The 23123-nt window shown below is 35.5% G+C and overlaps 2 protein-coding genes across 4 annotated transcripts in view; one reads left to right on the forward strand and one right to left on the reverse strand.

The window, feature by feature from the left end:
• The window catches only part of gucy2g (guanylate cyclase 2g), a 33145-nt gene extending 17320 nt beyond the window's left edge, over positions 1 to 15825 (forward strand). For both annotated transcript variants that reach the window (XM_069189202.1, XM_015347435.2), the window contains exons 5-23: positions 1050 to 1232; positions 2376 to 2520; positions 3582 to 3717; positions 3975 to 4078; positions 4191 to 4354; positions 5631 to 5780; positions 7143 to 7226; positions 8523 to 8627; positions 8718 to 8789; positions 10006 to 10174; positions 10546 to 10701; positions 11058 to 11235; positions 12041 to 12181; positions 12302 to 12494; positions 12755 to 12929; positions 13385 to 13483; positions 13937 to 14028; positions 14456 to 14563; positions 15505 to 15825. In XM_069189202.1, the coding sequence (XP_069045303.1) occupies positions 1050 to 1232; positions 2376 to 2520; positions 3582 to 3717; positions 3975 to 4078; positions 4191 to 4354; positions 5631 to 5780; positions 7143 to 7226; positions 8523 to 8627; positions 8718 to 8789; positions 10006 to 10174; positions 10546 to 10701; positions 11058 to 11235; positions 12041 to 12181; positions 12302 to 12494; positions 12755 to 12929; positions 13385 to 13483; positions 13937 to 14028; positions 14456 to 14563; positions 15505 to 15690 (2640 nt within the window). In that variant the 3' untranslated portion in view covers positions 15691 to 15825. The remainder of the gene's footprint in view (positions 1 to 1049; positions 1233 to 2375; positions 2521 to 3581; positions 3718 to 3974; positions 4079 to 4190; positions 4355 to 5630; positions 5781 to 7142; positions 7227 to 8522; positions 8628 to 8717; positions 8790 to 10005; positions 10175 to 10545; positions 10702 to 11057; positions 11236 to 12040; positions 12182 to 12301; positions 12495 to 12754; positions 12930 to 13384; positions 13484 to 13936; positions 14029 to 14455; positions 14564 to 15504) is intronic.
• Positions 15826 to 15972: 147 nt separating this feature from the next.
• On the reverse strand, positions 15973 to 22563 carry tectb (tectorin beta). Of its 2 annotated transcripts, none has more exons than XM_069188224.1 (11): positions 22455 to 22563; positions 21415 to 21492; positions 20888 to 21078; positions 20496 to 20647; positions 20318 to 20390; positions 19113 to 19216; positions 18437 to 18520; positions 18120 to 18282; positions 17293 to 17368; positions 16934 to 16966; positions 15973 to 16849 (listed from the first exon to the last, which is right to left on the reverse strand). In XM_069188224.1, exons 2-11 carry the CDS (start codon positions 21434 to 21436, stop codon positions 16773 to 16775), a joined length of 975 nt encoding a protein of 324 aa, XP_069044325.1. In that variant the 5' UTR covers positions 21437 to 21492; positions 22455 to 22563; the 3' UTR covers positions 15973 to 16772. The 2 variants fall into 2 exon arrangements, with proteins under 2 accessions (XP_069044325.1, XP_069044324.1); XM_069188223.1 differs by having other exon boundaries at positions 21411 to 21492.
• Positions 22564 to 23123: the final 560 nt, after the last annotated feature.

Consider the following 23123-nt stretch of genomic DNA (forward strand, 5'->3'; position numbering starts at 1 on the left):
AATGCTATTTTGTGAATTATTTAATCTTATTACATAGGCATTTGAAGTAAAATAAACAGAAAAAAACAACATTTAAGACCATGGCTAATTTCTGAAGTACTCAAAGAAATACAGAAAATTGATTTTGAAGACTTCAAGAGTGCTTATGCAGTTGCTCTTGTTTAATCACTAATTATATCTCAAAAGTAATTATTAAAAATAATGCTTAATTAGCTATCACAAGTTATCTACTAATTACATGCGGCTCTGTTGTTCTAAATTAAGGCCAGGTGCAACATGAGAAATTGCACTGGTTACTTTTATTGGATTATATTATTTCTTTTAACAATGCAGAGACAGATTCTCACCCACTGGTGTTTTAAAAGGCATAGAACTCACTTAACCAAAGTATGCTCTCTAGTGGTCACTGTACAATTCAAGTGTTACATGTTTTATATTTACCTGGGTTTTTAATTACTTTTTTGCTGCTTTATAAAGCACAACATCAACTCATTATCACTTACATACCAGTACTAATGAGTCCAAATCAAAGGATTACATACAGTATGCAAATGTTCTTGAGATTAGACTAATGATTGAAAGCAAAAGGGGCAAAAGACATTGAAAGCTTTCTAGTTCACAAGATTCTGGCTAAGAAATCAAAACCACGGTTTTTGGGAAAGTTAGGATCAAACGTATTTTGCAGCATTGTAACTTTTGTTCACTAGTGTATGTAAATGTAGTGGAAATGTAATTAACAAATATGAAATTTAAACTTTTGGGTATTGCAAAAGAAAAACTTTGAGAAGGAAATGAGATAACAAAGCCTGTCCACTTGCACATTCTTGATATGTTATCCATTTAAAAAATGGAGAATTGCTTTAGATTTAAAGCATTAAGAAATTTATTTACAGCCATCTTACAGTACGTATAGTATGTAGTACTTCAACTGCAAAAACCCTTGCTTTCATACAGTATACAGTAAATTGAATTACTGTTATTTATTTCTCTCACAACTAGATCCAGAAATTGATTTAGTAAAAACATGAAGTCTTTTTTTTCTTTGCTAGGATTACCTATGGAAACATGCTTCAGAACAAGGGACTAGACAAGATATTTTGAAAGCCTTTGACATGGCATTTGTGATTGCTCTGAAATCCTACAACGGATATGACTACTATGATTTCCTTGAAAAAGTTTATCTGAGACTGAAAGGGTCTCCATTCTACAGCAACCTAACTTCAGAGAAAGAGGTATGTCCCTCATAATTAATCAAATGAGGAAAGCAAAATATAATTATTTTAATTTGTCCTATGAAAAGCTGAAACACTGAAAGAATAAAATTGGCTGATTGTTTAATAATTATTCCACTTGACTGAAGAAACCCAAATAAAATCAAGTGCGTAATAAGTCATACAATAACAAAAACATAATAAAGTTTTCAGATTCGTTGTTACATTTGAGACATTTAAATTCTTCTGCAATAATGCTGCACGTTTATTTCTGTTTTCTATTTCTCTATATAGGAATAAGACCCATATTAAACAAGCATAGTTCTCTCACTTTATATAGTATCTCTGAATGGCTTTCATTTTACCTCAACAATTCATCATTGTTTTCTCAATAATATTTCCATTAATTAAAAATGTTACATAGTAATATATCATTTTAGTTAATAGGAATTTACTGGATGAAACATGAAATTTAGAATTACATATGCAACATGGATATACAAATGTATGTGAAATGTCATCACTTTTTCAATTATAAGTAAAACTTAAACTAAATTATAAAACGTAAAAAATCATAGAGAAAATTTAATACAAACCTATGACAAAAGGTTTAAGCACCTTCATTTTATCAGTGTTTGCATTATATTAAGAAATATTCCGATGTTATGTTACAGCTTGATACTGTTGATACTGTAAGAGGCAAGGAGTCTATCCACTAAGAAGAATTTAGTAAGAAAATAGTGTCATAATATTTTTTGATCACACCCCATTTCATCATGCATGTCGCCAAGAGCACTGAAGCAACATCTGGTTTTCATTTTCGTCATAATTTCCATTTAATAGCACATGGCCAAAGCACATGCAGACATGTGATCGTAATTTTAAAAGCATTTCATCATTCATTCCAGGTACCAAAGTCTCACACGAGGTCCTATACTCTTTGGGAAACAAAACACGTAAGACCTGAAGGACATGTGAGATCCAAAAAGTGGCTGCAAATCCAAGATACTGTACAAATAAACCAGATGCTGTTGACACCCTATACTGTAACTGGAGTTTAACAGTCCTGCTCTACTACATTCTGATGTTCAGTGTCCCACACACCAGACACGGGCTGAAATCCAATGATGCTCTGTTGTTTAATTGCTATTGTTTGTCTTCCAGGTCAGCTCCTATGCAGCCTTTCTCCATGATGCGGTTCTGCTTTATGGGATGGGCCTTAAGGAGATGGTTAAAGCAGGCAAGGATCCACGCAATGGCAGGGAGCTGGTTCAGCTCTTGAGAGACCAGAGCAATATCATGTTCTATGGTAATTTCTTGATCTCAGCCTCAGATCTATGGATGCATGGTTTTTACAATACCTCTTACAGTGAGCCTTCCATATTGTCTGTTTTGGAGCTATTGAATTTTCACCTTTTTTAACAACTGAATGACACCAAAACTTTACATTACACATGTCTATAGGACTTTATACGGTACTTTAAGATTGCACAGTTCCGTCTGGTTGGTTACAGTTCCATTGTTTTGCCACTAGAGGGAGCCTCAAGCACTAGTTGTTGGCGAAGCCGACAGTGTTAGCCAATCACGAATCGACTAGTGGACTGTACCTAGGGCTCCACGCCTCCTCTCCTCAGCCTTACTTAAACTGTGCTTTAATTTTTTTTTCTATTTTAAGTATTGTTTACTTCTACTCTGAAATCAGGACATTTACCTGTTTTTTCCCTGCCTCTAGTATTCTGCTCCTTACCTTGCTTCCTTGTCCTGCTCAGTTCAGTCCTTGTTCTTTTTTTCACATTTTACCTCCTGGTTTCTTTTTTTCTGTCTCCTGCTCCAGGAGTTTTGTGTCTCCAAGGACTGCCTACCTGGTTCTTGATTTCAGTCTGTTTCTAGATTTCCGTTGCAGACAGCGAAATATATACATTCTTTTAGACTTCCCTATCAGCTGGAACCTGCACAGGGTCCACTCCTTTGTTTTTTTGCAACTGTCTAGGCAACCTTAATAATGTACTCTTATCGACTTTTTTGTTTCCCTTGGTTCCAGTTCTGTTTGCTCTATGGTACTCTTTTCTCATGATATAGTTATTTGAATAATTCAAGCTTAGAAGCTCTCAATACAAATATAACAAAAGGTTTGCACTTTTCAGTACAAAAGTCAAATACAGTATTTTGAAAGGTATACCTGGGAAGATGACATTAAAACCTCCAGAAATATCCTGAAATGGGTATGCAATTCTTGTATAACAATAGGGAATAAGGATTTTAAAAACTGATTAATAAAGGTATGAGAAAATATAAAAAACTGATTAGAGTGTAACTGTGGTTTTAGAAGCATAAAGCAATTTCTTTGTAACATTTTGGTAATTCTTTTAGGTGCAACAGGGCTTGTGAAACTAGATGCATCTGGAGGAAGAAATATGGATTATGCTGTGTATGATCTGCAATTGTCTAAGAACATGACCAAGTTTGTACCTGTTTTACAGTATGACAGCTTCAAAAGTACTGTCAGGTAATTATCATTTGTAAAAGTGTTTTTCCACAGGACTGAAACTCTATCAGCAGACCGCAGTGTACTGTACTTTTGTATAAGAAACAAATCACCACATTTGCTCATTAAATGTGGTGATTATGCAATTATATCGGTACTTGAATGTCAAACTGTGTATCATCACTATGTAGCCACTAAATACATCTGTATAACAACAGTGTTAAATCATCTCTTGTCCCTGTAATTCATGTGTAATTATTCAGTATTTCCCATTTTAGCCCCACTCCTGAATTTTCCTACATTTCCTGGCCTAGTGGCAGACCATCAGCAGATAAACCAGACTGTGGATTTGACAATGAGCTGTGTGGACTGCTAATTAATGGTAATGTTTCATTACAATACAAAAATATGTCACTTTTGTAATGAAAGTTTTATTTTTTGTTTCACAAATGGACAATCAACCAACCTCAGCGCATTGAATGTTTCTCTTGCAGATTTATCGGTTTTAATCTTGGTGGTGATTCTGCTTGTCACAGCTTTTTTCGGGGCATCATTTATTACTTTGCTGATGGTGCAAAAATACAGACTCAAAACTAGATTAGGTGATGCCTGGTGGCATATAAACTATAATGACATCACCATTGTAAAAGATCCAAAGGTAAGTCTTTTTTCAGTTCTCCCTCAAAAATCGGTTGATCTTTCCCCCATTGTTTACATGTACAGTACATTGTAGCATTCATAGGAAAATATAAAAAAGTGTCCTATTTCAAACTGAGCTTGCCCTTTTCAATCTCTCCAGTTTATAGAAAAGACAAAAAATACTACTGTGTTTTCAGAATTTTACTCCTGCTTTCAGTGTTATTTTTTTGCCAACAAATGAAAAAAAATGTTTTTCTTTGGTTAAAGTAATAAAAATAAATGAATAAAACAAATGAGAAAAACACAAAAGAGTCTAGTCTAGGCAAATTAATGACTTATTTTAAAATTGGAAATATTACATCATTAGCACTTGAAATGGCCACCCTTTTTATGTACCACTGCTAAAGAAAAAAGGGTTCATTTTTAGTATAAAGTAAATATAAAACTGAGCTCAACAAAAATCAATAAGTTTTCTTATGTTTTCATTAAGAAACAGCATTGACTAAAAGGAGGTACCTGTAGTTACAAAAATAACCGAATACATTGAGACCTCCATAGATTTCTCCACCAACATATTAAGTGATTACATGCTCCATAGGGGGCAGCACAGTGGTGAAGTGATTAGCACTGCTGCCTCATGGTGCTGGGGCCCTAAGTTCAATTCCAGACCTGGGATGTTATCTACAGGGAGTTTGTATGTCCTCCCCATGTTTACTGTACGTGGGTTTCTTCCAGGTGTTCCGGTTTCCTCCCAAAGTCCAAGAACATACTAAGTCAATTGGCTTCTGGGAAAATTGGCCCTCGTGTGAGTGTGTGGATGTATTTGTGTCTGTGTCTGAGTGTCTGCCCTGTGAATGACTGGCATCCTTTCTGGGTTGTACCCAGCCTTGTGGCTGTTGCTTGCTGTTTCCAGACAGTGGTTATTAAAATAAATGAAAAATAAAAGATAAGTACAAACAGCAAGCAGTTTAGGTGGCAAAAAAACATTGAAATAAAGGGAGAGATTGCAGGTTCAAGACCATGTAAGAGGACCACTGAAGGGTCACAAATAACCTCCACAGATGACTGTAAATGTCAATTGAATTTGACACAGTAACATGTTACAGCTGTAATTGATGCTGGTGGTGGATTGACCTGATATTAGGGTTAGTTTTTTTGGAAGGCAGTATATAATATTGATATACATCCTTAACGTTTCTGAAAATATAACAGCAAAATTAAAAGACGAGGATTTTTTTTTTACATTTGTTTTTGCTAATTATTGTTAACTCTGCTTCATTGTATCTCACTCTTAGGGAAACCACAATTTGTCTGTAGCTACAACACCTACAATGAAGGAAAATGGAAGTTGTGGGACCCAGACTTTGATTTCTAGCAGCAATAGTTTTGGCTTGAGAGATAAAATGGGGAAAGAAGTTGTTTATGCTACAATCGGCATATACAAAGTAAGTGCATTACTTTGTGTGATATCATGGCAATTTTTCTCTCAGTGCTCACACTTTACACTTTACACTTTACCCTCTGGTTTTCTTTGTTGTGGATGGGGTTGTTTACATACATGGGAACTTGCTGCTCGTTTCTTCACTAGATAATAACAAACAAAGTTTTATGGATGCTCAGGTAGGAGGCCAAAAGTGAAGAGGTTTGAACATCAGGTACCTTTGGACTTGTACTGTATCTGAGAATACACCTGTGGTCTGGTTCCTACATTTTTCAACTTAAGAAATGGAGTTTATTTAACTAAAATTCGAGAGGGATGACAACAACCACGCTCAATCATTCCCAGCCGTCAGTGATTAGCAATCACTCCCTTCGTCCTTCCTCCACCGAACACTATAAACACTAAATGCAATATCTCTCTCCCTCGCATGCGACTTTTGCATCTCACCTCCACCCCAACTCCACCTCTGCAGCTACCCCTTGGTTACCTTGCGTTGGGGTCCTGGCCTCCTCGTCCTACAGTATGGCCAGGAGGTCGGCCCTCAGCCAAGCGGGTTAAGCCAAATATTTGCTCCACAATAGTTCATTACGTTTTGATTTTGGGCTTTGTCATTCCCCATGAAACAAAGTAATTTAATTATATCAAATAAAGTTTCCTTAAGCTACTTAAAAAAAAATCAGATATTCACCAGCCCTGCTTTAAAAGGAAAAGGTTTCAAAAAGAAACAAACAATCACAGTCTCAATTCTTACTGAAAGAGCACATTCTCACGATGTGGAAGACACATGAAAACTTTTACTTTTAGGTCCCCACAGTAATTGGCATGGTAAGACCTTTCCAGATATCTGTTATAACATTTGGAAGCTCAGATTCACTCTGAATAGAATACAAAATTCCTGAAATAGGTTCTCACATGACTTACAAGACAAGACCAAGACATACTAAAACTTAATAAACCATTTTCTTTCAACGGGTATCATAGTGACTTATTCAGGCAATTAATTAAGGTCCCTCTATTCATCTTTACTCTTGTTTTCAAAAATAACACTTTCTTCCTGAGTGGGATGAAAGTTAAGTTGTCAAATCCATGTGATTTCCAATTACCTTTGTGGTTCAAATATGTGGAATGTTCTAATTGTTTAATGTTGATGATGCATGGGCAGAAAAGTAAAGGAGGAATTGTGAAACAATGCTTTGAAACTGACCGTACCATAAATGGATATAAAACAACTATGTGAAGCAACTATTTCAACAGCTTCATAATTCCAGTGGTTTGCTCCTGTGAGTGATGGGGAGAGTGTAAGTTTGCTGTGCTTTTTTGATATTAAAGTCTGAAGCAAAATGTTTTCATTTTTATTTTCTCTCAGGGTAATGAGGTTGCAATCAAATACATTGAGAGGCAAATTCTTAGTGATATGAGAAAACCATCAATTATTGAAGAATTTCAAGTGGTAAATATTGCCTTCTTATTTATTACCTTACCTTATTTTTATCAGTTTAAGAAAATAAAGGATCTAACAGAAACCTACAAAAGAAGGATAGCACATGTGAATCTTGTAGGGTATGCTCTGTTTCTAGATATAAGGTACAGGTTTAGAAGAAGTTTCGACATACAGTAAACAACTACTTTTTACTAAATTGCTTTCATATGTAGTGTCTTCTAGCTCAACATTTCATATTTTACATATATAGTTTACAATTTTTTTTCCTACATGCATACAATACCTTGCATGCTGGAAGAGGTGTTAGTGGAGCCAGCAGGGGAAGCTCAGCTAATGCCCCAGTATAGTGATGTGGAAACTATACTGTAAACAGGCGCCGTCCTTCGGATGAGACATAAAACCGAGGTCCTGACTCTCTGTGGTCATTAAAAATCCCAGGGCATTTCTCGAAAAGAGTAAGGATGTAATCCTGGTGTCCTGGCCAAATATCCCATTGGCTCTTGCCAATCATGGCCTCCTAATAATCCCCATCTATGAATTGGCTTCATTTCTCTACTCTCCTCCCCACCAATAGCTGATGTGTGGTGAGTGTTCTGGCGCACTATGGCTGCTGTCGCATCATCCAGGTGGATGCTGCACATTGGTGGTGGTGGAGGGGATTCCCCATTACCTGTAAAGTGCTTTGAGTGGAGTGTCCAGAAAGGTGCTATATAAGTGTAAGCAATTATTATTAATTATTATTTGTCTACTGTACATTATATGTCATCTGACTTGTGTCTGCCCAGTTTTGAATTTTATCTATTTTCAGTTACTTCTGCAATGTGAGATGATCCTCCTTATCTGGTATCATCTGCAAACATGACCAGTTTACTTATTATTCTGCTATCTAGACTGATAAATTGTATATTAAGAACGGTGGCATCGTGCAGATCCCTCCAGTACTAACTGTTGGGATCCCTACAGTACAGTACTCTACTAATTACAACACCCAATTTTAACATTCACTCCTTATATGTACCCTCTATTTTGTATTCAATAACCACTTCTCAATCTAAACAAATATGCTTTCCTGAATGCTTACTCTCTGCATTTTGAGAATTAATCATTTATGAGGAACTTTATCCAGTCACCTGATAATCGAAATACACACATCACATGCCCTACATTATGTGTATTCATTACTGTTGTTGCTTGTTCAAAGAATTCTAGTAAGCTGAATATGAATATGGCCTACCTTTTAAAAATGTATTAGTATGAGTGACTTCACATCCATGTTTCATGTTATATTTCTATCTTCAACTACAGATGCGTGAACTGAAGCATGAAAATTTGGTACAATTTTTTGGGGTTTGCATAGAACCACCACATGTCTGTATCATAACGCAGTACTGCAGAAAGGGAAGCATAAAGGTACAATATTCCTTTTTCTTTGTGGGAGATGTTGCAAATGACCCAGATTCCGCAGTTTCAGTTTTGCTTAACTTAATAATATGTTGCCAGGATGTTCTGAGGAACTCGGATATTGAACTGGACTGGATGTTCAAACTGTCTTTCGCTTATGACATTGTTAATGTGAGTATGAGCTACTCAATGTTGCATCTGGTGTAACTACAGTAAGTTCTTTAATCTACCATGTTTAAGACATTTCATGGGGAGACAAAGCTCCTTCAAGTCCCACTTCCCAGGGCTAACTATTTTACAGCAAAATGTCAGTCAGCTTAAAAGGGAGTTTAGATAAGAGGACTTTTAAACACTTGAACTTCTTTTGAATCCCTGTGTTTATTCACTTTGATACTCTCTCATAGGCAAGATGTACTTTTACAAAAATCCAATAATAATGTTTCAAAAATATTTTACTTATTCTTAATGTACTTGAACTACACACATTGTTTCCTCCCTGCTTTTCTTATAAAACCAAATTAAAACAAATTATGTTGTGGAACACCGGAGTATATAAAAGCTTTTTTAATTTAATAATTCTATAGTTAAATTCCCTCATCAACGATATGAAAACAAAGGACATTGTTTTCACAGAAAAAGCTATATACTGTACAACTATTGGTTTTTGTGATAACAGCAGGGGTATGATTTATCACTTAACAATTCCTGTATAATACTTTACTTAAACCAGTTTCTTGGAGGCTAATTGTTTCTGTGAAGTGACTGAGACCTTGAAAAAAAAAACAGGATGAAGTTATAAGCCTTTGGGATCATGGATGGAGAATCCTCTGCTTGCATGGTGCAAAATATGCTGCCCCATGTATAAAACATTACTGTTGTGATTCTAGTGAGTGCTAACTTCACAGAAGGTGAATGATGTGTATAACATATTGTACAGCTATCCAGTTTCGAACTGCTTCTTCCAATTCAGGGTCTTGGGGGAGCAAGAGCCTGTCCTGGCAGGCAATGGCAGGCTACAATGAGGGGGCCACAAGGGGGTACACCCTGGACAAAACGCCAGTCCATCTTAAGGCAGACACACACACTCATCCCAGGGCCCCCTTTTCAAGAAGCCAATTACAGTAACTTACAGTAGCAGTCTGTCTTTGGACTGTGAGAGGAAACCGGAGCACCCGGAGGAAACCCACGTGCACACAGGGAGGACATTCATACTCCACGCAGTGAGCAACCCAGGTCCGGAATTGAACCCAGGGTCCTAGAACTGCGAGACCGCAATGCTTACACTGCATCACGGCACCACCTAGATCTTGTACATGCAGTGTGAAATCAAAATCTTGTGCGGATTGAAAGTGGTTGTTTCAGCTTTTGTTTGTAATATGTTCACTAGGGCATGGTGTTTATTCACAATAGTAATCTCCGATCCCATGGAAATCTGAAGCCAACTACATGTCTAGTGGACAGTCGCATGCAGGTTAAGCTTTCTGGATTTGGCCTGTGGGAGTTCCGTCATGGGACCAAGCATAGGGTGATCCCTTTGGAAAATCCAAAATATGAAGGTGGGTTCTTAGAAAATAATTTTGATACACTCAAGTAAAATATTCTGTTCACTGAAGTAATTAGGAGTTTTCATTTAAATTAAGTAAAAATAGAAATATCTGTCTTTTTTATGCCTTTGAAGAAGCTACCTTTTACGCACTGCACAGCATTTACTCAAAAAGATCTGAAAGAAATAAGATCTGAAAGAAAACAAATAGGTATAAAATTTTATGTTCCCCTTTTGTTTTGTATTATTTTAGTTGTGCAAAACTAACCATCTGGTTGTGAATCTAGTCAAGTTCTTAATGAAGACAATTGTGTTATGAATGGACAGATAAGATTTTAATTCTGCTTTATAGCAACACATGAACAAGTGACTGCTATATTTTAGAGCTCTATTGGACAGCCCCCGAGTTATTAAGACTTGTGCAGCACCCATTTAATGGAACCCCAAAAGGGGACATCTTCAGCTTTGCCATTATAATGCGGGAGCTGATCTGTGATGGTGAGGTGGGCCCATACCATGATGTCCAACTGGAACCTGAAGGTAATTTATTCTCACTTTTTACTTTGACATTGTCTTTTGACCTTAAACTGGAATATTTCACTGAAAGCTTTCCTATATGAGGAACAGAAAATTTTTTATATAGTTGTGTATGTATAACAAAAATGCTACATTTGTTACACAAATATGCTTTTTTTCCATATAGTGTTTGCTTTTTTATTTCAAATTTAGAGATGTTCATGGTGGATTACATATGATATCATTTTATATTTGCCAATATATATGTTCTGCACAGAAAATTGTTTTAAGTTGACTATTTACATACTGTATATCAAGATAATGATTTGGTTTTCTTTACACAATGTTCTAAAGTACTAACTCAAGCTTTTTTTTGTTAGAAATTATTGAACGAATAAAAACTCCTCATTCAGATCAACCATTCAGGCCATCCCTGTTGATTGGTAAGGTCAATGAGGGGATATCGGCCCTACTGAAATCTTGCTGGGATGAAAATCCAGAGCGTAGACCCACTTTTTTATCCATCAGGAGACGATTACGAGAAGCCAGTCCTGAAAGGTTAGTTTGAGAGGAGGTGGCAGATTGCATAAAATTAGAGGCAAAACATTTAAAAAATATTAAGCATACAGGGTAGCAAAAGTCTTGCACACAAACAGGAGGTAATATATATAGTATGTATGTAATGAGCATCAACAATTATGAATCCACTAGTTAGTAGTTCCTACCTTTATAAAAACTTTAATTATTAATTTATTAATACACCTTAGTGAGAGTAAAGAGATGCCAGGCTTGCCATTTAGCCATTTTTAATTCACATACTGTAGTTTAGAATCCTCAAAAACATGATCCCAGCCAACCAAAATCATGAACTGTATACACGAGCAGCTTATGGGAAGTGTTGAAGCAGTAAATCCATCACAATTAACAATCAAAACTAACTGACTCATGTAATTAACATTGTTTTTTTCTTTTTCAATATTTGATAATTGAATTGGCCACATTTTGTATTAAATAATATTCATTTATCAGAAAAAAATCTGTTGAAATAAAATGGCTAAAATACAAGTAGATGATCATTATTTCTGCATAAAGAAATGAAAATAATAAGTGAAAATAACAGAACAATACAAAATGTAAAAAAAGCACTTTTTCACTACAGTATAGATCCCTGCTGTTTGAAATAACTAGTTTAAGTAACAAGACGATGCAGCATAACAAACATACAAAGACACAAACACATCACATCTGGTGGGTTGTCCTTGTTCATCACACAGTGACTGACATGAATGCAAAATGCCTTGAGCCTTGAAGTTTTGTGGGAATGCTTTTTTTTGCAGTGGATTTGTATATTTATATATTTCAGTCATGTCAGTATTCTTGACAACATGGTGTGCAAGCTTGAGAAATATGCCAACCATCTAGAAGACGTGGTTGAGGAGAGAACAAACCAGCTCACAGCAGAGAAGAAAAGAACAGACAAACTTCTTTCCAGCATGTTGCCCAGGTACCATAAGTGCAACTTTTACCCACCTCCTTTTAAAGACTTCCCTTGGCCCCATTAAATGCACTATCAACACATTTCAATCTGTACTCTAATCTGTACTTGATTTTTTTTCCCTTCAAGATACATTGCAGAACAGCTGATGGCTGGGAGATCCGTGGAGCCCAAAAGCTATGAGACAGTGACCATCTTCTTCTCTGACATTGTGGGCTTCACCAGTATGTGCTCCATAAGCTCTCCCTTGGAGGTAGTCAGCCTACTCAACGACCTCTACAGTTTGTTCGATGAAATAATAAAGCTTTATGATGTCTATAAGGTACAGTACCCTAATCCATTTTCTGTACCTTAATCTCATTTTGTGACTGAAGTATATACTGTTTAAGATCATCTGGTCATTAAGATCGTTAAGGATACTTAAGTGCAGCAAAGCTTTGATAATTATACACAGGGTAGGAGTTAACTACTTATTGTTTAGTCATACAAATTAATTTTCTATGATGCATGTGTATTCTTAAAATCATGTTGCTGTGCAAGATCAGCTTTGCATTTTAATTTCTTCTGTTAATCCCATGTAAGGTTGAAACTATTGGAGATGCATACATGGTGGCAAGTGGGCTTCCCATTAGCAATGGCTTGAAACATGCTGAAGAAATAGCCACCATGTCTTTGCACTTTCTCAGTGCCATCATGATGTTTAAAATACGGCACCTTCCAGACGAAACACTGAAACTTCGCATAGGGATTAATTCAGGTAAAACCCATTTCCGTTCAACATGGATTGTGAGTTCTGCAGACTTGTATTTGTTAACTTGTAAAAAGCAAGTAATTGAAAAATAGTATATGTAAAAAAAAACAGTGCAGTTATACATTTATTTATATTTGAAGTGACCAAAAAAATATGAATTAGCTAGTAGAGGTAAAAAGAAATAACTGCTGATACCTTTACTTTAAAAAAAATACTTAAATAATCAATTATCTACAATATGCATTACAGTATGCAAAAACTGTATACTGTAGGTTTTATAATGCTTCTGTAGTATAAACATTGTTTTAAATGATCAAAGTGAATGTATTTTAAAATGTATATGTTCAAAATGAATTTACAGTATGATCACTTGTATAAAGCTGAAGCTAAGGGACACACTGTTGTAAGCGAATATTTTTATAGTAGTTCACTGACTTAAATACACTCCCTTGATTCTGCAGGGCCTGTTGTGGCAGGAGTTGTGGGAACAACAATGCCAAGATACTGTCTGTTTGGAGACACAGTTAACACAGCTTCAAGGATGGAAAGCAACAGCTTGCGTAAGTCTGATAATCAGCATCTTCTACCTGGGTTAAGCAGCTTCTTTCCTCGTTTTGTGGCACTGTAGTAGAATACCTTTCAAAGCGTATCATTATAAGTATATTAAGAAAACAGCACAGAACTGCAGTATTAGAAGAATATAGCTGGACTAGTAAAAATAAAGAGCCTAAAAGCTGGAAAAATATGCATTGACAGAAAAAGGGAGCTTCTTAACAGTTCATAATCTCTTGATTGATATGAGGTACTGTAGGCGTTTTGGGAAAATACAGAGGAGTATTTGCTTCAGTGTCACAATGCGAGACAAGGTTCTTTAATTAATAGCTTATTATTAATGACTAAGGTAATTAATACCTGGATTTAAAATAGCATCATGCAGTACCTCTAGGTATATGTTTTGTTTTGTAAAATGAGTACATATTTTAATGCGATACAATTGTTTTACTTTCAAACAGCTTTGAAGATTCATGTGTCTGAGAGCACAGCACAAATTCTAACCAAGACTGGCAAATTTGAAATAGAAGCAAGAGGAGACGTTGAAATCAAGGTAAGCCTCATACGCCTGCAACACACAATTAAATTTATCAATGTGCAACTTAAAATCACACAAAGTAGGCATTTGCATGACAGGTCCTACTATCCATTCTGGTTACTACAATTTTGATAGTTACTTTTTGTAATTATAAATGAAGTCTACCTTTTCTATCTGCATAACTGAAATAGTGGCATATTATCCGAATATTATCACCATCTTTACATGTACATAGCTCTCATTCTTAAGACTTATTATTTTTTAGCAGTTCTGAAGACATTTTTGCAGTTTACTTTGATTTTCAATAGAGACTACATTTTGTGCTATCCAGCTACAGAGGGGATATACTATAGGATATTTGTACTATGTGAATTTTTAAATAAATGTGAACCGTATCTAAAGTGCATTTCACTAATTTGTGTTGTTTTGGTAATATTACAAGGGAAAAGGAACCCAGAAGACTTATTGGTTAAAGAGCAAAAAAGGATTTATGATGCCCCTACCAGACTCTGCAAGTACTGCAGGAAAATCCAACAAAAATCTTTTGAAGGTATTTAACCTTGATTATCCAGAAAGATTGAAAAAAGGCAGTGTTTGTTGGCAAAATATCAAGCCATACCCTTTACTAAGTAAATTATTCTTGTTCCAGTTGTTTTTCTTTCAGTATTCCAGGCAAAATACTTGCTATTAAAAAAAATCAAAACACACTAACAGAAAAGTTTGAATGGTGAATGTGATTGTGAAAGGTCAGAAATAATGAGAACAGTAATCTCAATTGACCTGCCACTAGAGGCTTTTAGGCCTCTACTGTATAAATTGATTAATGTCTTAAATGGTGGAGAGCAGAGAGTCACATTCTCACATGGGCTTAATTTAGGCTTTGGTATATAGAATACATTTGGCTAGCTGGTATTGTGTTGTTTAAAGTGGGGTTTCTTTTGTTGTTGTCAAGCACTTTATAGGGATAAATTATCCTTGTGCAGTGTCACTGTTTTCCAGTTTCTGTTCATGTGCTCAGGTCTCATGAGCCACCTGCTGAAAAGCAGGCCAATCAGTCATTTTGCAGCAATTAATTCAACATACAGTACGATCTACACAAGTTCTTGCCTCCTTTAAAAATCCAGGTTGACTCCTTTATAAAGCCAGTATGTGAAGACTTTAACAATGCAGAAACAAATCACACAGTGACACCTCCCTGTTTTCTTTTATCAGACTTTGGTTTTAATGACTTTGAGATTATGTGCCTGTCTCTATATAAAATCTTCTCCATAGCCCCTAAACCTAAGAAAAACTGTAACAATGCAAACCTGAATAGTACAAACAGAATTGTGTAATGAATGCAGGGGAATGTGGGTATTTTTAAACAAGATAAAACAGCAATCTAAGTAGAGTCCAGTTCTTCATCTGTGACAAAATGAAATTTTGAAGAGTGTGTGTGTATCTTAGCAACCTGGTTCTCTATTGTGGTTGTGGAATTCTTTTCTCAATTAGGACAGTGAGAAGTGGACTGATGGAATAAAAACCAAAGATCCAGAGAAGAGGGAGAGGAGAAGGACACAGGGACGCAGCAGAGAGGATAGCGGGCAAAGTGAAACCCTGCTGATGAATATTTTGCCTGCAGATAGACAGTACGAAAAAGCCCAAGTCCACAGCCAGTCTCACCTGAGTCCAAACTAAACTAAAACGTCTTTTACTTATAAACTCAGTTCAACACATGAAGTCCAGAAAGGGACAAAAAGACTTACCTAACTTAAAAATGAAATGTAATCAACATCGCTGATGTAATTTTTCAATAAATGTGCTAAGAAAAAAGATTCCAAGTCTCAATGGGGCTGTTTCTATAATAACAATAAAAACTTACATACATAATTATATTTATAACATGATAATTACATACAGTATTGTTTATCACTTGTTTTTTTCCTCAAAATGCAATATTGTGGTAGTTTTCCAAGCTTAACAAATGGTATGCTTAATCTGAACGATGTCTCAAAATTTGTCATGGATAGTAATTTCTTTATGTTTAAATCTTTTATTGTTAGAAAGAATGACAAGTAAGATGGAACAAAGGCACACTTAATTTGAACAGTATGCACGTCTATATATACACATTCCTATAAAATGGGCAGAAACTCTTCATGGAAACACAACTTATGTTCACAAATACTGTATGTTATTCGATTTCTTAGGAAGGCAAAAACATTCACATAAGTCTTCTAATCAGCAAAGAATGATACATACTGTACAATCTACTAAATAAAATGAAGTGTATGTGACTTACTGCATTCTAATGCTTTTATGAATTGTGTTCCTTTTGAAAAACTGTCAGTAATAGAAAAAGTGTTAAACCCTATTTTAGACTGCAGTTTTTAGTGTTAAGAGTGAGGAAGGTCCTTTCTTCCAATCATAGAGTAGAAAAATAAATCAAGGTTGTCCAAACTTCAAACTTTCCCAGAAGCTTTTGCTTGTATAAAACATGCTTTGCATTTTTTAATGAAAGTTTAACATCTGTATAAAAACACAATGCTTGTGACTGTCTGAATTATAACATTTAAGAGCAAAAGGGAGAAAGGGAGACCTTAGATAATCTCCCTGAGACCACAGCATGAAACTTGGGGAAGCATCTTGTTCCACTCTCCTGAACACTGTGTGAACCCCTGTACAACATACAGTACATTGTTTAACGCCATTGTATATTTCACACTTGGCATATAAAACAAATAGATTTAACATGAATTTAGCGCTTATACTGCCCTTTTTTAGATTACAGAAGAAAGCAAACTTCCTAACAGGGTGTTCACTGTGAGCATGAAAAAGATGCAGTATGGCGCCATATCTGGAAAAAAACACAATAAGTCAAATGGGCAACATTTCATTTCTAAATATGCAAGTTTGAAATTGTTTGCACTTTTCTAGTTACCTGCAAGTTTTCTGTTGCTAGATGAGCCAATGGCTGCCAAGAACAAAAGAAACAAAAAGATAATTATCTCTGAAAACACGTCATCATTCCAGAAAAATGTTATTGGATTTTCCTGGCCACGTATGATGGCATCAGCTATACAAGAAATGAAGTCATTCTGATGTCACTGAATGACTCACACTCAAGCAGAAAACACAGATAGAATGAGAGTGCACCAGTAAATGAACATGGTAGGGAAACATGCATAAGAAATTGATCAACTGATGTTGTTACAGTACATGGGACTAACTGATTTATTTATGTGTTTTGATTCTCATCACTCATGTACATTGTTACCTAGTTCAACAATATAAACATACCTTTAACACGGAACTCTGCAGTTAGCACACCTCCATTTGGATCAGTCTGGTGACTTCTTAAATTGCATGGAACAGTCTTAAAACGAAAAAATAAGAGAATACAAAAGGACTAACAACTCCTACTTTCAATATACTGTATACTGTAGACATTCTGTACACATCACTCTGCCAGGAATACAGGGAAGTTGTGCTATCACAGCAACATGTCATATCGTTGAAGACAAGTAAAAAGATGAAGTGATGTTCTGGTGGAAATACGGTGGTGGCTGAGGGGAATTTAGAAATTCTGCAGAAGAACAGCAACTCAAATCTGTAGGCACAGCATGGTGTGCAATTTGACAGCTTAATCCCCACTCCAAGGGCACAGTGCTAGGCTTGTATCTTTTAATCCTACCCAGTGAGTACTCGGTGAGTATCAGTCAAACAGCACAGTGGCAATGGCATGGACACAGAACATGCCAGGCAATAATTTGCCACCTACACAAGGCAATTGTTTCATTAAATAATTGAGAGACAGTTTGAAATGACAACATCCCGCATTTCTTCAGAGTGTAAATCAATAGATCAACTCAGTAAATTATTCAAAACCTTGCTCATATTGCAAATCCTTATTCTCATAGGTTAATGAGCAAAATCCTTTTGGATTATAGCTTGCCAAAATCAGAAGAAGGCACCTCTGTATCATGATAATCTACTTGAATTAGCTATGATTACTTAATGTAATTCTAAGATGTTGCTTTGTGGCTTCATTCACATGAAGAAGCTTCATGAAGATGAAGAATCTTCTTCCTCCTGTAAATTTGTGACATTATCCTTGTCTTACTTACTGGTTGACAAAAAAGCTTTTCACTGTCACATATGTGGACTTCGCAGTGCAGCCAGACAGTTGACACTTTTTCCAGAAGCTGAAACCTGAATGAATTGAATTTGAACATTGACCGGCTGTCTTTTCCATTCTCAAAGATGGTCACTGTATGGTCTGATGAGCAACTGTGGGAAAAAGAGCACTTATGAATCACTCATCTGTTAGGTGTATGGAAAAGTCACAGCTTCAGAAGCTGTAATGTCAAATTCATGCTAATGCAAAACAGGTTGTCAACACAAAAATTAAGGCTTAAGTGAAATGACTGCAAACGAAACACACCTGTTTATAATTAGACTCCATCTCTTTTTGTCAGTGAACTGGGGAGAAGGGGTAGCCCAGCAGTTTTTAATCACAACTTTGAACCTAAAAAACAAATCCAGAAGCTACATGTGATACAATTGTATTCAACAACTGGTATGCCTTAAATCCTAGTAGACAAATACAAAACAAAACAACAAAACAGTTGCAGTGCAAATTGGATTTATGTTGAGTTTATTGTACCCTTGTGTCTATAAGAAGAGTTAATCCTTTGAGGAAACGAATCTGTGCTGCATTCTACACTGTTCAAACATATTTAAAGCACTACTTAAAGTAATGCTATATTTACATTTTTAAGGGTTAAGATAAAGTCTATTCCAGAGCCACAAACTCATCGGGCCAGAGCTCATCCTGGTTTTTGAAGTGTTAAGCAGACTACAGAGCATGTTGGATGGAATGCCAGTCTATCACAGGGATGACTCCCCAGCAATGCTGGTTCCCACTTATACAACTGGGTAGACTGGAGCAACTTTGCTAAGATACCTTCCTCATGTAAACTCACAACCTGTCAGTGATGAGTCCAAAGCGTAGTCACTACATTACATTACATCATGATTGAATTTGAGCTAATTTATTATGGCCAGAGAGAAAGACAATGTCTACTCAAAAATTAAATCCTTACTTAGTGAGAGCATACCTGTTACTCAGTCCTTTTGCCTCAATGCCAATAAATACTTCAGAACCAATCTCTGATGTATCAATAGTGTAGGGGACATCCATGGTATGTAAGAATTTTGAATTCTTTAAAAGAAGGGAGAAATCTTAGCAAATTAATGTAAACCCACCTATAATACAGCAAAGTAATCTAAGGTATATATATTATTTACTGCATAGTATTTAAAACATCTTTTCTGCGTAGGCTTAAGAGAACATGAATATAAGAAATAAAAAATTAGAGTTCTTTACTTCGTTCTTTAAAAAGGTACAAGAAACTAATTTCAAGCTTCTTGAACCTTATTGACATGGCTGACTAATATCTCTTGTGGATTACTGGACCATTTTCATATCAAAGTAACATTTAAAACTATTGTATAATCACTTCCACAACCTCATACCTTACGTAGACAGTATACCTTTAACTCTCTTGTTTTTTAGGGGAAGAGAAACATCACAGTTTCAAAGTGTAAGAAAAGCCTTTCAGAATGTAAATATGGATTCTTTTTATATTTGGGAAAATTAGTATCTTCTTTTCTCCTCATATTTCACTTAGCGTGGCAGAAATACGTTGTGTGATCCTTTACAATACCGAAAATAAAGCCGAAAGTTATTTACAAGGATGATAACAAGTGATCTCACCAATACTGTACAGGCTAGAAAATGTCCAACAGAAAATATCTAAGTAACTGTCAAGTGTTCAAATGGTTGCTCTTTAGCACATTAATTTGATTTTCTAAGGATCCTTTCACCATATTTCAAACAGCAGGATCATTAAGTTACAATGCAAACTGTGAACTGTCAAAACTTTTTTATTAATAAAAGACGAGCGCCCGTAACTCATAGGTTAATAAGAAGTTTTCTATGCTCTCTACTGGCCAGAATTCAAGAGAGATATTGTTTGATCTTTGTTTCAAAAACATAATGAGACCTCTAGAATTTATTGTATAATTATCAACTCTGATACAAGCCAAGGGATGTTTTAAAAAGATTCTACACTAATCAGTTTACTGTATGTAAGATATACCCTGTGGAAAAATGTCTTGCTTTGTAGCGTTCTAAAAATATACATGCATGACAAACTGAAGCTTTGTGCACTGTTTTACTTTTGATTACCATTCCCACATATTTGATTTAAAATTACATTTTTCAATTCCATAAAGATAAAGAAAACAGTTAAATACTTACAGTAAACACGTTCATAGACAGCTGAGATTTAAAAGAGCCTATGCTCCCATTGTTGACATAAACTGTCGCCACTCTGGAATAAGCAGATGGTTTAGTGAAAACACTGCAAGTTATTATGTGAGAATGTCTGTGTAATGAAATAAATTTTGTCCCAAATTATTTCATGCAAATGTCTTACCTTTGACTAAAGATGGCATTGCTCACCAAATAAGAAGCTTTGTAGGTACAGCTGAAGGAATAGTTCACAGGCTGGTTTCTGACCATGAGAGATGTGTCATTGGAGACTATTGAGTTGTAGAAAACATATTTGGGATCTTTGCCACCGAGATACTGAAAGAAACAACACATGAAAGTTTTATTTTTCTGCTCCCTGCTCCCTGTTCTCTAAACACAGAGCTGTTGTTGTATTTAAGATGAATGCTGCATAAACATTATTTAATATACTGTATATGTAAGCAGATCAAGCAGCTGATTACACAGAAAAATCTGTTTGGCACTCATGTCATACATCAGTCTTAGATTGCACAGGTTAACCTGTGTCCTGTTCTTTCATGTCTGTGAAAGTCTTACCTCTGATTGGGTTCCACAGTATGAATTGTTTTTAGGGGTCAGATCAGGAATAGCAAAACGGAAATATCCTGCACTGTTCACCCCACTGTAGCACACACCTCCCAGGGATAATTGGTTGATTTTCCATCCATAAGGACACTCAGGAACATTAGCAATAATAGCATTTGGAAAACAGGTGACCAAGACAAAGTCTAGTAAGAAATAAAAGTACACTAGTTATGTTATTAACATAGAAAATGATTTAAACACCGTACTGCATTGCAGGATTGTCTATCTTAGCAGGCTGTGCTAAAATGTCTGGTTATTTATAATTGAGTCAGCTGTTTGAGTCAGAAGGTATGACTATATAGTTTAGTCTTCCAAACAAGATCCATGAAAAACTGTTCTGCTGTACCACAACAGAAACAAATACAATGTATAATTATTTTTTAATTAGCTGTTTTTCAACAAAAATATGAGGAAGGTTAACTGAGAAAGATTGTAGACAGCAATCTGGGTAGCAGTTCAGTTTTTTAAGACTTACCTACTTTCTGGGGATGACAGGTCCATGCAACAGGCACTGCAATTATCAGAAGACCAACACAGACTAAAGCCATTTCTTATCACTGTGCACAAGGGAAAAAGAAGATGAAAGAAAAAAATAGAATCCTGTCACTTCCTGTAATTGAGGAAATTGTCAATACTATTCAACTGATATTTAATGATCTTTGTGGTTACAAAAGCAAGAACGTTCCAGGTTCAAATCAACAAAAGTTACATTTGAGAGAAAAATCTAGCATTGATTCTGTTCTTTGTATATGTCTGGTTTGCACTGTGCTCCAGTAGCTTTGAACCTTTAAACTCTTCACTATGTTTGGATAATTTCTTTTGAAAATGGAACAGGCTGCAGTATTTGTGAGAGAGTAGATCAAAGTAATTCTGCTTTTACTACCTGTTGCATACAGTGACATTTACTCCTTTATTACCTGAGCGAACTTATAAGCAAGTCACAAATGAAAGCAGCTATGGACAGCATTAATATGCCAAATGTTAAGTATGCCACAAGGAAAAGTATACAGTCTAAACAAGTGTTTCCCATTGCCATACATTTGTATTTTAATTTTCATTTGTAGATCTTCAGTCTTAAAAAGGTTAAATAGAGAGTATGTATACAATTTATTATTTTTCAGATGTCAGCATTTGAACCCTAGATCTTAAAGATCCAAATTTTAAAATGGTCACTCACTAGACCAAATGATAATAATTTATAAATAATTAATTCGATTTATAATTTTGTGTTTTGTGTTTTGAAAATGTGTTTCAGTTCGTTTTTGTATTTTAAAATGTATGTATCAGAAGCTGTTGTACAAAGTAATTTAGTATTACCTGATTCTTACATCATACTCCTTCATTGGCTTAATCAGTTTAAAAAAATATTTCTTACATTTAGTAAACCACTAAATATGAGAATTCTAGATTTGGAATGAAAATAAACTTTTTTTATCAGTAGCTATATCCTGTACATCTGTTAAAGTGTATCCATAAATATAAAAGGCTCTAATAAAGGAAAAAACAAATAATACTGTACCAGCACCATAGGAAGAGAAGATGTCCAATAAGTTTTAAGAGAAGATGTTCATAGCTTCTGTATAAAATTACTAGGGGGAACATCAACAATGAGTAGATGTTTTAGTGACTATGGGTACTCTATGTCTGTAGTAAAAATGGCATGGCCTCTTTGAGAGTATTTATAGCTAGTCTTGTAAAAGAGTCCCTTCTGGAGTGATCACTCATAAAGTGCCTTTGTGAACTGTGTCACAAAAGAGGTCTGTGCTGGTGAGACATTGAGATTCAAATTGCTACCTCTCCTGGGCCGAGAGTCTCAATCAGCATTGACTTTGTCACTCAATTTGCTGCTCCATTTCCTTGATCTTTTTATTTTTACAATTATGGAAACAATGTGGATTTATTCAGGTGTTATTTTTGCCTGCCGAAGCACTGACGTTCAATTGAAGTCAATGTAGAATTAGTGCATATTTTTTATATCTTGCTTTGCCAAAAAAGTAAAAAGTAAAGATTACTTCTGACAAAAAGTGAGCCCTAGCCACACGATATTGCATCATTTTGTTTTTAAATTCACAGACACAGGTGTTCATTTCTAAAATGCAGTGCCTAGGGGTTACCTGATTGCAAGTGTAATTGTCTGTCAAACTCTTTGAACTCAGTAAGATGCTCAAGTAGAGTGCATGCATTAAGA

Source organism: Lepisosteus oculatus, chromosome 4, assembly GCF_040954835.1.
Source record: "Lepisosteus oculatus isolate fLepOcu1 chromosome 4, fLepOcu1.hap2, whole genome shotgun sequence".
Lineage (NCBI taxonomy): Eukaryota > Metazoa > Chordata > Actinopteri > Semionotiformes > Lepisosteidae > Lepisosteus > Lepisosteus oculatus.

Bases quoted from the DNA above. Each gene is read 5' to 3' on its own strand.
- tectb (XM_069188223.1), bottom strand. From the start codon at position 21,483: ATGGCTTTAGTCTGTGTTGGTCTTCTGATAATTGCAGTGCCTGTTGCA. The intron at 21,079-21,410 runs GTAAGTCTTAAA...ATTTCTTACTAG, and splicing joins CTGTCATCCCCAGAAAGTAG to ACTTTGTCTTGGTCACCTGT. The intron at 16,850-16,933 runs GTAACTAGAAAA...GTTTTTTTCCAG, and splicing joins TAGCAACAGAAAACTTGCAG to ATATGGCGCCATACTGCATC.